Source organism: Xenopus laevis, chromosome 5S, assembly GCF_017654675.1.
Source record: "Xenopus laevis strain J_2021 chromosome 5S, Xenopus_laevis_v10.1, whole genome shotgun sequence".
Lineage (NCBI taxonomy): Eukaryota > Metazoa > Chordata > Amphibia > Anura > Pipidae > Xenopus > Xenopus laevis.
In genome coordinates, this window is record NC_054380.1 from 50423899 (window position 1) to 50438084 (window position 14186).

General features: G+C 38.3%; 1 protein-coding gene across 3 annotated transcripts in view; it reads right to left on the reverse strand.

Moving 5' to 3' along the window:
* Positions 1–458: 458 nt before the first annotated feature.
* LOC108717893 (signal-induced proliferation-associated 1-like protein 2) overlaps positions 459–14186 on the reverse strand; it is a 175521-nt gene continuing 161793 nt past the window's right edge. For all 3 annotated transcript variants that reach the window (XM_041564533.1, XM_041564534.1, XM_041564532.1), the window contains 3 exons: positions 7450–7573; positions 5534–5615; positions 459–3263 (listed from right to left, as the gene is read on the reverse strand). In XM_041564533.1, the coding sequence (XP_041420467.1) occupies positions 3117–3263; positions 5534–5615; positions 7450–7573 (353 nt within the window). In that variant the 3' untranslated portion in view covers positions 459–3116. The remainder of the gene's footprint in view (positions 3264–5533; positions 5616–7449; positions 7574–14186) is intronic.

The window sequence follows — 14186 nt, forward strand, 5'->3', positions numbered from 1 at the left end:
GTGGGCCTTAAAGAAACAGTAACACAAAAATTAAAGTGTTTTAAAGGAATGACAATGTAATGTACAATTGCCCTGCACTGGTAAAACCAGTGTTGGTTTTAGAAACACTACTACAGTTTATATAAACATGCTGCTGTGTAGCCATGAGGGAAACCATTCAAAGCTGAAAAAGGAGAAAATGTACAGGATACACTGCAGATAACAGACAAGCTATGTAGTATACAATGTGATTTTTCAGAGCATATCTGTTATCTACCGTGTATCCTGTGCTTGAATGGCTCCCCCAATGGCTACACAGCAGCTTGTTTATATCAACTATAGTAGAGTTTCTGAAGCAAAAACACCAGTTTTACCAGTACAAGGCAATAGAATATTATTTTGGCCTTCCTTTAAATCACTTTCATTTTTCGGTGTTAATGTTCCTGTAATTCTTAAAATGAAAATTTTCTATTTAGGCTTACCCAATGGCACATACAACTTAAAAAGTATATTATTATGAAAATGGTTTATTTACATGAAGCAGGGTTTTACAAAACAACTGTTCTATGCAATAAATTCTTTGTTCGGGGGTATAGCTTTCCTGTAATAGCATATATAGGGAGTTTTACCATTGAGATGCTGCTCTGCATGTTGTTCTCTCTGTTCCCTTGAGATTTAGAACTCTACTGTTTTCCCATGGTAATTTAGCATGTGTCTATGCCAGAATGCTGCAGAAGTCAATATTTAGCAAGTTAGGGACCAGAGAACAATGTACAGAGAGTGTCTTACTAGAGGCAATACCTACATATTCAACCCCTGGCTGCCAACACAGAAGTGCTAAATGAGGGCTTGTGAAATCTCTTTGAAACAGCTCAAAATAGAAAATTAAAGTAAACTGCAAAGGTTTACGTTAATCTTATATTTGCTGTTAAACATAGATGTTTTGTGAATTTTACTGAAATTAATTCTTAAACAAAGAATGAGCATTTACCATTCCTTATAGTCACAATTGATTGTATACTGTTGATAAATCTGTCAGATTGCAAATTGCAACTTTAGCATTACGTTTTTTTTAAAAATACTATAAAAAACACACATCTATAAATTACAGTGCATTTTCATTTGTATTATTACTTTTTAAACTTACTTAGAGATTATTACTTTTAAGCTGAACAACCATACTTAGGGAAAAAATACAATAAACACACATAATCATAGAAAAAAATATTTTTGCTGGTGCCCACATGGATGTTATGATAAAAGCAATATAAAATATCCAGTGCATAAAATTCAATGTTCCACTAGTGATCCGACTACAGCTAGCCTACTCACCACATTGTTCAAGGTTCAATAAATGATTAGTAAAGTAGGATAAAGCAGCAGATCACAAGTAGACCAAATAATGTCCGATGCAGGAGCGCAAATCTCAGGAATCATATGGAAAACAAGGCAAATCTCATTTCCTCATCTCCTGAGGAAGCATGGGGTAACCACGCAAAATACGCTGAGCCAATCTGAGAGCCACACTGAGAAATATTATATGCCGAATACAGCTGATTGCTTGTAATTGTAAGTACTGTACTATGTTATAATATATTTTAAAATAAAATACTGCACTATATTCGTCTTGTTTTCCATATGATTCCTGGAAACTCAGATAGTTACTGAAAGATGCACCCCTGCGTCAAGACTATTTGCTATCATCTGCTTGGGATATGTTGCTTTACACTGCATTATGAATCATTTACTGAACCTTAAACTGTTTGGGTTTGGTGAGTAGGCTTGCTCATTGAGTAACCTCTTGTGGCACTTTGGATTTGTTGCACCATTATATTGTTTTTACAACAAATGTTTCATGTGTCCCCAAGTGGGCACCAGCACAAAAAAAAACGATAGATATATTTTTATTTGATATATTGCAATATATTATTGTTGTTGTGTGCCTCCTTGCATTTATTTTTGAAGCCCATAAAGAAGGGAAAAGGAAGGAAGCTGCAAGTTAATCTTCACTAAAATACTTTGACAACCAGCCCTGGTTACTTTTTCTTCATATGGTGAAAAATATTGTCCTCTTTTTTTATTACTAAACCTAGTCTCACTCCACACAGAAGTCCTTAAATAAGTTGGACAAAATTCATGGCATAATTTAGAAGTTTAGAAAAAAAAGTCTGGGAGAACTGGAGCAAAAGAGCTATAGTAAAGAGATGAAACCTACATTAATAGCTATTACTCTTTTCAAACTGTGTGCTACCCAATATTTTGTGGGTATTTTGAGTCATTTTTTTCAGATCAGAAAGTATATGTTACATTCTGTCTAGAACAACACATTTCCATAATTTAGGAATAGGAATAATGAAAGCCTGGTTTTTGGCAACTTCAACATATTTTGCAGAAAATCAATTAGTGCATTATTTGGAAAAAGTCAGAAGGTGCCAATACTTTTTTCCATGATAGTATATATATATATATATATATATATATATATATATATATATATATATATATATATATATATATATATATATATATATATATATATATATATATATATATATTGTTTAGTGCCAGCTAAAACTATCCCATCAGACTGCTTGTACTAAAAAAGAACCAAGAACCACATGTACAACCTCATTTTTTTTTTCTTATAAAGAAGCAAATATTAAATTCAACAAACATGGTCAGGCAACTTCTCCAATGTAACAAAGTCTAGGCTATAACTGTAAAGTACATTTATTATTGCTATGAAAACATGATAATGACATTTAACTACTGTGCATACAAACAAAATTGAGCACTATCAAATGTAATGTTGGATAAGTGGGTTTTTGTTTCTGTGTATGGGTTTTGTCAAATCAGTTCTGTTTAAGCAATTAATCCGATACAATCTTCAAAGACCAAACAAGATGGTAACTTAAGCATATCCTTTAAAAGTTGTAGACAAAAATGAATAAGCTGTTGAAAAGCTGTCAGGTATTACATTCATCTAATGCTGACATACGGTTATGTTTTGGGAAAAATGTGATTTTCCACATATATATATTGCTGTCAAAGCACTGACTTATAAAAATACATTTCTAAATTAAAAATCTATTGAAGATTTTGCCATACTTTAAAAAATACCACAGGATCAGAGGTTATTATGACCTTTTCTCAACTGAATTGAAAAACCATTCTGTAAATTTTCTCAGCTGTGCTGATGCTGTTAGAGACTGCTCTTGTAACCTCATGTTATATTGTCGTAAATGGTGAACTTCTGCCTGTAGCATTGCTTTATCTTCTTTTTCCTGTTAAAGAAATACAGAAGAAAAAAAATCTAATTCGAAATATGCTAAAAACTCCTTGTCTTGTTTATTTAGCAATCCAAAGTGCAAAACAGCAGGCAGATAATGGACCTGCTTTTTTTTTTTTTTTTTTTACAAATTTAGTGGGCTTCATTATTAACATGCATTCTTACAGCACCAACATATTTCTCAGTGCTGTAAAATACTGTAAATGTGTTTATACAAATATACATAATTACATCCATAGTGACTAGTAACTCATACAAAAGGCGAAGAAGGCCCTGTGCAAAAGAGTTTACAAACTAAAAGGGGAAGGGATCAAGACACAAGGTGTGGCAAGATCAGAAATAAGCAAGGTGAGAGGTCTAGCATATGGTGTTGTGTTTGGTAGCTAAACAGAATAAGGCTAGGTTTCTCTAAATGAGCGTGCTTTAAGAAATCTTTTGAAAGCAGAAAGGTTGGGAGTAAGTTGGACAGACTGTGGAGATAATTCCAGAGGAGGGGTGCAGCCCTTGCAATGTCTTGAATGTGAGCATGTGAGGAGGTAATGAGAGAAGAATTGAGCAGCAGGCCAGTAGAGGAGCATAGTAAGCGGCTGGGTGACTATCGAGAGATGAGAACAGAGATGTAGGGTGCGGCAGAGTCAGGGTCGGACCCATCGGGGGGGGGTGTTAGTCTGACCCTCGGCAGAGTTCTGAACTGCTGTCAGGGTCATTCGTTTGAATTTTATTCTGAAAGATTGTGGAAGCCAGTGCAGGGATTGTCAGAAAGGCATAGAACGGTTGCAGAGGTGTATAAGGCTGGCGGCAAAATGCACAGAGGTGAAAGTCTCTGTTGTGAAGGACATTTAATAGAGAAATATAGTAGTCTAGACATGGTATGATGATAGAGTGGCAGCATCTTGGGTAATGAATTATCAGAATTGTTAACTATGATAGATACTTCTGGGATGTTACTGATGTTAGTTGTGTGTGGGGGGGGAGAGAACCGTTTTCGTTTTAGAGAGGTTTTAGAAAGGCCAAGCAAATGGAGGGACTGGAGGAGAGGATGATCCACAGTGTCAAATGCAGCTGAGAGATCAAGCAGTATTAGAAGGGAGAAGTGGTTGTTGGCTTCAGCTGTTAAAAGGTCATTAGTTAGCCGGTTTAAAGGAATTGTTCAGTGTAAAAATAAAAACTGGGTAAATAGATAGGCTGTGCAAAATAAAAAAAATGTTTCTAATATAGCTAGTTAGCCAACTCTCTTGGTTTTAGTGGAAAACAAGAGAGTTCAAAAACAGGAAGTTGGGCTATGTTCTGTTATAGACATCCAGTCACTCCAGTCTTTATAGATTATATTTTTGGCTAACTAACTATATTAGAACCATTTTTTATTTTGCACAGCATATCTATTTACACAGTTTTTATTTTCACGCTGAACTATTCCTTTAAGGCAGTTTCAGTGTAGTGTGGGCCCAGGTCAGGTCAGAGAGGAATAGCAGAGAATAGTTTAGAGATGAAATGTAACAGAGAAATAGGTCGAAGGTTATCGAGATTGGAGGGATCAAGAGAGAGTTTTTTCAGAATGGGGATGACAAGCGCATGTTTTAGCTTAGAAGGAAAGATTCCAGTTAAGAATGAGAGATTAAATTGATGAGTTAAGACTTTAATTACACACAGATTGGCATTGCAGAGAAGTTTAGAAGGAGTGGGATTAAGTGGGCAGGTAGTAAATTGAGAGAAAGCCAAATTAAACTTCCTCATCAGTCATGGGAGAGAAGGCGCACAGAAGAGACTGAGAAGTTTGGAGGGAGGGTGGTGAATGTCTATGGGAGTTTAGTAGTGTAATGTCACTTCTGATACTGTTAAAGTGTGTTTGTTTGGCTATGGAAAGGCTGGTATTATAGGAAAGCAGGGAAGATTTGTAGCTCCAGAAGTCCAATTCTAAATGTGGTTTGTGACAGCGATGCTCAAGGGCATGTGAATGTCTTTGGAGAGCATTTGTATGAGCAGTATGCCAAGGTTGAAGATGCTTGAAGTGCATTTAGTTTTGGCAGGAGCAAGCTCATTGTAGCCAGTGAGGAGAGTGCTATAGTAGACAGAGGTAGCCAAATTAGCACAGGAGGCGGCTATATCACTGAATACATAAATACTATATTGGTAAGAGAACTTGCTAAAAAAATGTTAAATACCTCAATAACTTAATTAAATGTCCACTATAGTTGGTAAATTAGATTTTTTAAAACAGTCCACAATTAAAGGGGACATGAGAAGGCAGTATTGTTTAAGACTTACTTTAAGGAGGTCTGTTTGCAGCTGTCTGAGAATCACTTCAAGTTGATTGACTTTGCCAGTTAGTGTGGATGGTGTAGTTTGCCTGCATAGAGACAGAAACAAGCTAATTTGTGACAGGAAAACAACACAAGCTGTTTTCTTAGAATAGAAGATATTCAGGAACCAGCCAAGTAATTGATCTTTCTCGGTTTTGTTAATTATTTGTGATTTATTGAACAGGAGCAAAAGTACTTCCTGAGTACGACAAATGGCGAGGCAATTTCAGAGTGTAGTAGTATAGTGAAGTTTAGAAGATCAGGCATCATTAACTTATTAGTGAGAAACCTTATTAAAATGCCCCCCCCAGCAGAAGCCTCTAATGTAAGAAAATAGTCTTTCCAGTGTGTGATATTACACTTCGCAAGTGTCACCTGAGAGTTCTAGCTACACAATACTCATCTGCTGTGAAGCATATACTGCTCTTGTTAAGAAGCCTACCAAACTCACAAATACAATCAGTGTACCTACTTCACAGACACACTTGAGCTAAAACCTCAATACTAGAGTCTTATGTTCCAGGCTTCCTATAATATATATATATATATATATATATATATATATATATGTGTTTTGTCTTTCCTGTGGCAGTTTGTTAGAACACGTTACAGGAGCCCTTGAGCCCTTGAAATACAGTCTACTAAAGGCAGGCAGTAATTTCATTGTTTTCCAGGACTTGCACCTGTCCACTTTTAGTCTGCAAGTGTCACAAGCAGCAAAGCAGTTTAAAGCATACCTCCCAACATTCTGAAAATAGAAAGAGGGACAAAAAGTTTTGCTGCGCACAGTGAGGTGAAAGTTTTTTGACCACACCCATTTTATGGCCACATTCCCTAATTACCATGTCCATTTTACACAATTTTACAGGTCATGGAAAGTTTGAACACATTTCTGGGGGTTTTAGGGTCAGGATTTATGTGTTATTACAGTTTTGATAATGAAGGTGAATTGCCTTTTAAGATGCAAGCCACTGTTTCCCCAAGAGACCTTCTTATCTTAAATAGTTAAAATTGTTTCTTTGTATATCATAAATCGTAACAAATGTATCTAAGTGCACCTGCCACTTATTCTGGGCTCTCTGCCAAAAGCCAATTAAGTTTTAGAAAGTTTGAATCTTTTTCTGGCTGTTCAGTGCAGGAGATCAAAAAGAAAGTCAGGACATTTCAGTAACAATAAGGGACTGCAGGATGAGTTGTCAAAATCGGGACTGTCCCTTGGACATGTGGGAGATATGGCTTAAAGAAGCACAAGCGCCTTTGTGATTTGTTTTTTTTCTGGACATCATTTTGTGCCCAGTGCTACATCTAGACATTTTATGTGAGCCCTAATATTTTTGGGAATAATTATCTGCGAAGACTTTTGTCTCAGCTTAGAAACAAGAACTTTGAACTCTTCCTTTAAGGCCTTCGTTCAATACATTAACATTGTTGTTAATAAAATCAGTGTCGGATTGGCCCACTGGGATACCAGGAAAACTCCCAGGTGGGCCCAGGTGTCAGTGGGCCCTCCTGCTTCAAAACATTTGTCATATTTCATGGCCATTACCTATTTCTATGAGAACAAAGAGACTAAATAGATTGAATAATAGATTATAGCATGTAAAGAAAACAGACTAGCAGAATAGAGGTTGCGTGAGGAGAGGAATTATAATAGTAATGAGAGTGGGCCCCTGAGCTAAGGTCTTTTGGTGGGCCCCTGGTCTAAGATTTTTGGGTGGGCCCCTGGTGTCCCGGTTCGACACGGAGTAAAATTGTTTGTTGCTCTAGGAATCTAACACGAAATACTAAAATGAGTAGCGTCCTAAATTTGAATTGAAAGGTGTTAGATCAAAAATAAGATAATTCATTAAAGCTATGAATAGGATAATATAATATACATACCCTGGAGGATAAGAATTTTTTTTTTCATTTAAGGAACCTGAACATAAGAAGGGCTCCTGGGACCCTTCACAGTCATGTCCTTGCTGCACAGCATTCAAGGTGCAAAATGATGTCACTCTTTGATCTGTAATTGAAAAGCAGAGCCATAAAAACACTGTCATTGTAGGACACAATATAATGATATATTACAATTGTCATAGCACAGCTTTAAGTCTGGACAAATCACCTTGACATTATTATGCCAGAAATAGTGTGCACTTTGCATGTTGCAACAAAAGTGTTTCTTTCTCTCCTAGAATTGAGTGCAAAATGTTAAGCCTTTCTCTGAATAAATACTTCAACAACCCTAGCTTGCAGTCACATAGTCAGGTTAGGGAAGGTTACATCACTCCAACTTGCGATGTAGCAGAAAGAGTGACTGAAGTTTATCAGAGCACAAGTCTCATGGCTGGGGGGCAACTGGGAAATGGATATCATGTCTAACCCCATGCCAGTTTCAAAATTAAATAAAAAAATGTTTGCTCTTTTAAAAAAATGTATTTCATTGCAGAATTCTGCTGGAGCAGCACTATTAACTGATGCATTTTGAAAAAAAACTTGTTTTCCCAGGACAGTATCCTGGGTAGTTTGGCCAGAAATTACATAAATTTCACAATTTTTGTAACTTTTGAGATGCGGTCATGCCCCCCTTAAGATGTGAATTTCGGCACAACAGTACCCTACCTCGATGGTGACCCTGTCTGTGTGAGAAGGGAGTTTACTGTAGCTGAAGTCATAAAGTGAGAGTCATAAAGTTTGCCAAATTTTCCAATAATGCCAGCCTTCCTATATTATTATCTTTCCTCCCTGTTAATAACATTGGCATTAGACATCATTTTTGACCACCCAGGTAGAAATTATTCTTAAATGAACTATAAAACTGAAACATTTTGGTTAAAAATTAAAAATTTAAGAAAGCCTTTAAAACAGGGAATTATTTACAGGTGTATGTTAATTGGCTGGGGCTTAATAGCTCCCTGCTTTGTCACAAGAGCGCCTGATTTAATGGTAAGAGCACTATGAGTTTGCTGGGGGACAAATTTAGAATGCTAAAGGATAGTGTAGGGCTTGTTTTGGCACGTGAGCTTACATATTTTGGTCAAAGTGTGGTACTGACGACTCATTTTTGCAACAATTATTTTTAAAGGCATACCACACGTGGCTTTTTTTTCTCCTTCTTTATGTAGACATGTTTTCTCATAGTAGTTTTTAATAAAGTATTGATGAAAATAAAATGTGTGCAGGGTAGAATGGATTTTTTAATAATTTCTTTAGTGTTACAGTTCTTTTAATATGTAATGAAAGGCACAAAGTTTGCCCAGGTGCTGTATCTTAAAATGTTTGATTTTCAATAGGTGATCAGTAAATGCTACCTGCTATAGTTGAAGAAAATTGTAGAAAAGTAATGTATATTACTTAACCCCTTATTTAACTAATGGAATTGCATTGCATTCCAACAATAAGCAAAACCTACTGTTATTTTAAAGGGGACATATAGCATACATTTTCACAATGCATCAACCCATAATAATGTATAATAGAATAAATAGTTTTTATTTTAATACCTTTTGAATCTATATTAGCTTATAAAATGTGCTCAGCCCCCCCTTTGCAACTACCTGTCCAGAACCTACCTGCCCTGTTCATTTAACCCCCTCTCTGCCCTTTTTGGTTTCCTCCCCCCTCCCTTCACTGCTTGTTCCTTTTTTTGCCCTGCAATAATTGGGGGGGGGGAAAGAAAACCAAACTTCTGTATAAATAAATCATAATCTGCTACTAAAAGTATTATTCTTTTCTGGGGGCAGTGTGTATCAGCAGTTAGTGTAAATACCATAGTCATTTTCTACACCGTATTATGTTGTATACAAAAAGCAATCAACATCTTTTCACTTTTCCTTTGTAATTCCCTGCATCTGTTATTATATGTTATGCAATTGCAGAACATCAGCTGCATTTATTCCCTTGCAACTCTCTGCACCTAAACATGAGTTGGTCCATAACAGCTGCATTTTTACCTTGTAACTCCGTGCACCTGATCATAAATTGTTCCAGAACAGCTGCATATTCCTTTGCAACTCCCTGCACCTGACCATAAACTGTTCCACAACAGCTGCATTTTTCCCTTGCAACTCCCAGCACCTGGTCATAAATTGTTCTAGAACAGCTGCATTTATTCCCTTGCAACTCCCTGCAATTAAACATAAATTGTCCCAGAACAGCTGCATTTATTCCCTTGCAACTCCCTGCAATTAAACATAAATCTTCCCAGAACAGCTGCATTTATTCCTTGCAACTTCCTGCGAATTAAACCAGAACTGCTGCATTTATTCACTTGCAACTCCCTGCACCTGGTCATATATCAATATGCAGGAAAACAAACCTACAGCTGCTGTTATGGAATATCATAACAGTAAATAATAATGTAAACTGTTTGTGTAACTTTTATAATGCAATAGAGGCAGGGAGTTGCATAGTGTATAATAATGTATTATGGACTATAGATTATGTCCAGCTGGGCATGTACATTTGTGATTGATGCCTATTTACTGTGGAACACAGGAGCATACTGTTGTACTTTAAATAAAAGAAAACATTACTATCACTATTACAGTTGTATTAACCTTCACATCTATTGCTTTATGTTGAGCATTTAAGGTATATTGTAATAAATGAGTGATCAGGCAGCATAAGACAATTATGTGCAGGTTGGAAACACACAGGACAGATGGTGAGAGGGGTTTCCCAGCAAAGTTCAGCCTGTCAGTCAGTGCTGTGAACAGACACGCTCACTCTTCATTTCAGCCTAGCTTCTGACCTGTAAAGATCTCTCTGCAGCTCTGATATAATGAGGTAAATTGCTTTCAAAACGTTTTTCTTTCTGCATCATTGCGGGGCAGATTTATCAAGGGTCGAAGTGAATTTGAGGGAATTTTCGAAGTAAAAAAACCCCTGAAATTCAAAGTAATTTTTGGATACTTTGACGATCGAATAGGATACTATGACTTCGAATTTACTTCAAATTCGATTCGAAGTAAAAATCGTTTGAATATTCAACCATTCGATAATCGAAATACTGTCTCATTAAAAAACTTCTAACCTTCTAATGCATTTTTCTAAGTTTTTTGTAGTCGGAGTAAAATCGTTCAATCGATCGCTGAAATCATTTGAATCATTCCATTCGAAAGATTTAATAAACGATTTTACTTTGACTGCAAAACGGTCAAATTCGGTAAAAAAAACTTCGACTTCGATATTCGAAGATGAAGTATAGCCATTCGATGGTCGAATTTCGAAGTATATTTCACTTCGAAATTCGACTTTTGATAAATCTGCCCCTACATGTTTTGAGGAGGGATGAGTAATATATCTGAATATGATGGTTATATAAAATGTCTACTTTAAGGGGCAGATTTATCAAAGGTCGAGGTGAATTTTTGAATGAAAAAAATCGAATTTTTAGCTATTTTTTGTGTACTTCAACTAGGGAATAGTCCAAATTCGATTTGAATTTGAAAAAAATTAAAAAATTCGAATTTAGAAACTTATGTACTGTCTCTTTAAAAATTCGACTCGAATTGACCATTCGCCATCTAACCTGCCAAATTGCTGTTTTAGCCTATGGGGGACCTCCTAGAACATATGTAGAGTCGATTTGTGGACTTTTTTGGGAAAAACTTTGAATCTAATTCAATCGATTGCGCTATTCCTTAGATTCAGAATTAGAATTCGGCCGAATTCAGACCTTTTTGATCGAAAACAGACCTATTCGACCAAAAAAAACTTGACTTAATTTCGGTTGGTCTTTTTCAACAAGTCACAAGATAAGCCCTTTAAAGAATCCAAATATTCCTGTGCTCCATGGCATCACCATTTCATCAAGCGGAAGTTGATATTCTAGACAAAATAGATCATTGAAGAATCAACTTTGGTGGCAAATATCCCAGAGCTTCACCCTCTGTTCTTAAAATAATCACTTTTTCCTTATAATATTGGAAAGAAAGACCTTTTTGTCTGATGCATCCCACTTATTCTTAATCATGATGATGTCATGGAAGGGGCGGCCTTCATTGGCTCCTTCACTCTCCCTCCCCTGATGGGGCCCAGGCCGTCCTAAGAAGTGAGCTGTTTCTGCAGCCTGGGCCTCAGCTGTATGAGAAAAGCCTGGGCTGCAGCTGATGATGTCACAGAAAGGACGGGGCCTTAATTGGCTCCTTGAGTCTCCCTCCCTGCTACAGCTGCTGCCAGTGTAGGTTTAAACCTCCAACTTTTTCTGCTAACCCACATATGCTGTGACACTAAGGGTCAGACTATCAGCACCTGTTATTACTGAGGCGAGATTGCTATTAGAGTTTGTCAGAACTAAACCATACAATATAACTAGAACAGTCGCTGTATAGATTGGAGTTGATTAGTGTGCCTGAGTCTGTGCGTGCCTGTGTGTATGTGTGCCTGAGTCTGTGTGTGCCTGAGTCTGTGCGTGCCTGCGTGCCTGTGTGCATTTGTGCATGTGTGCATGTGTGCCTGAGTCTGTCTGTGCGTGCCTGTGTGCATTTGTGCATGTGTGCCTGAGTCTGTGCGTGCCTGTGTGCATGTGTGCCTGAGTCTGTGCGTGCCTGTGTGCATGTGTGCAAACGTCTGTGTGTGCATGTGTGCCTGAGTCTGTGCGTGCATGTGTGCCTGAGTCTGTGGGTGCCTGTGTGCATGTGTGCCTGAGTCTGTGGGTGCCTGCGTGCATGTGTGCATAAGTCTGTGCGTGCCTGTGTGTATGTGTGCCTCAGTCTGTGCGTGCCTGTGTGCATGTGTGCCTGAGTCTGTGGGTGCCTGTGTGCATAAGTCTGTGCGTGCCTGTGTGCATGTGTGCCTGAGTCTGTGCGTGCCTGTGTGCATGTGTGCCTGAGTCTGTGTGTGCCTGTGTGCATGTGTGCCTGAGTCTGTGGGTGCCTGTGTGCATGTCTGCCTGAGTCTGTACGTGCCTGTGTGCATGTGTGCCTGAGTCTATGCGTGCCTGTGTGCATGTGTGCCTGAGTCTGTGCGTGCCTGTGTGCCTGAGTCTGTGGGTACCTGTGTGCATGTGTGCCTAAGTCTGTGCATGCCTGTGTGCATGTGTGCCTGAGTCTGTGGGTGCCTGTGTGCATGTGTGCCTAAGTCTGTGCGTGCCTGTGTGCATGTGTGCCTAAGTCTGTGCCTGCCTGTGTGCATGTGTGCCTAAGTCTGTGCGTGCCTGTGTGCCTGAGTCTGTGCGTGCCTGTGTGCATGTGTGCCTGAGTCTGTGCGTGCCTATGTGCCTGAGTCTGTGGGTGCCTGTGTGCATGTCTGCCTGAGTCTGTGCGTGCCTGTGTGCCTGAGTCTGTGCGTGCCTGTATGTATGTGTGCATGTGTGCCTGAATCTGTGCGTGCCTGTGTGCATGTATGCCTGAGTCTGTGCATGCCTGTGTGCCTAAGTCTGTGTGCATGTGTGCCTAAGTCTGTGTGCATTTGTGCCTGAGTCTGTACGTGCCTGTGTGCATGTGTGCCTGAGTCTGTACCGTGCCTGTGTGCATGTGTGCCTGTGTGTGCCTGTGTTGCTGCACTTATATAATTTATATTATAATACATACTAAGAGTTCCCTGTATAACTCAGCCTGCAGCCTTGTGTCTTTATATGGTCACAGAACCCCTCAATGACTTCTAATATCCTTATCATTTACAGTAGGGGGTACATTATCCCTTATAATACATGAGTTATAATCAGAGTTCCCTGTATAACTCAACCTGCAGCCTTGTGCCTTGATATGTTCACAGAACCCCTCAATGACTTCTAATATCCTTATCATTTACAGTAGGGGGTACATTATCCCTTATAATACATGAGTTATAATCAGAGTTCCCTGTATAACTCAGCCTGCAGCCTTGTGTCTTTATATGGTCACAGAACCCCTCAATGACTTCTAATATCCTTATCATTTACAGTAGGGGGTACATTATCCCTTATAATACATGAGTTATAATCAGAGTTCCCTGTATAACTCAACCTGCAGCCTTGTGCCTTGATATGTTCACAGAACCCCTCAATGACTTCTAATATCCTTATCATTTACAGTAGGGGGTACATTATCCCTTATAATACATGAGTGATACTCAGAGTTCCCTGTATAACTCAGCCTGCAGCCTTGTGCCTTCATATGGTCACAGCACAACCCCTCTGTGACTTCTAATATCCTTATCATTTACAGTAGGGGGTACATTATCTCTTATAATACATGAGTGATACTCAGAGTTCCCTATATAACTCAGCCTGCAGCCTTGTGCCTTTATCTAGTTACATAGTTAAATTGGGTTGAAATCCATCAAGTTCAACCCCTTCAAATGAAAACCCAGCATCCATACACACACCCCTCCATACTTTTAATTAAATTCTATATACCTATACCTATACTAACTATAGAGCTTAGTATCACAATAGCCTTTGATATTATGTCTGTCCAAAAAATCATCCAAGCCATTCTTAAAGGCATTAACTGAATTAGCCATCACAACATCACCCGGCAGTGCATTCCACAACCTCACTGTCCTGACTGTGAAGAACCCCCTATGTTGCTTCAAATGAAAGTTCTTTTCTTCTAGTCTAAAGGCGTGGCCTCTGGTATGGTGATCCACTTTATGGGTAAAAAGGTCCCCTGCTATTTGTCTATAATGTCCTCTAATGTACTTGTAAAGTG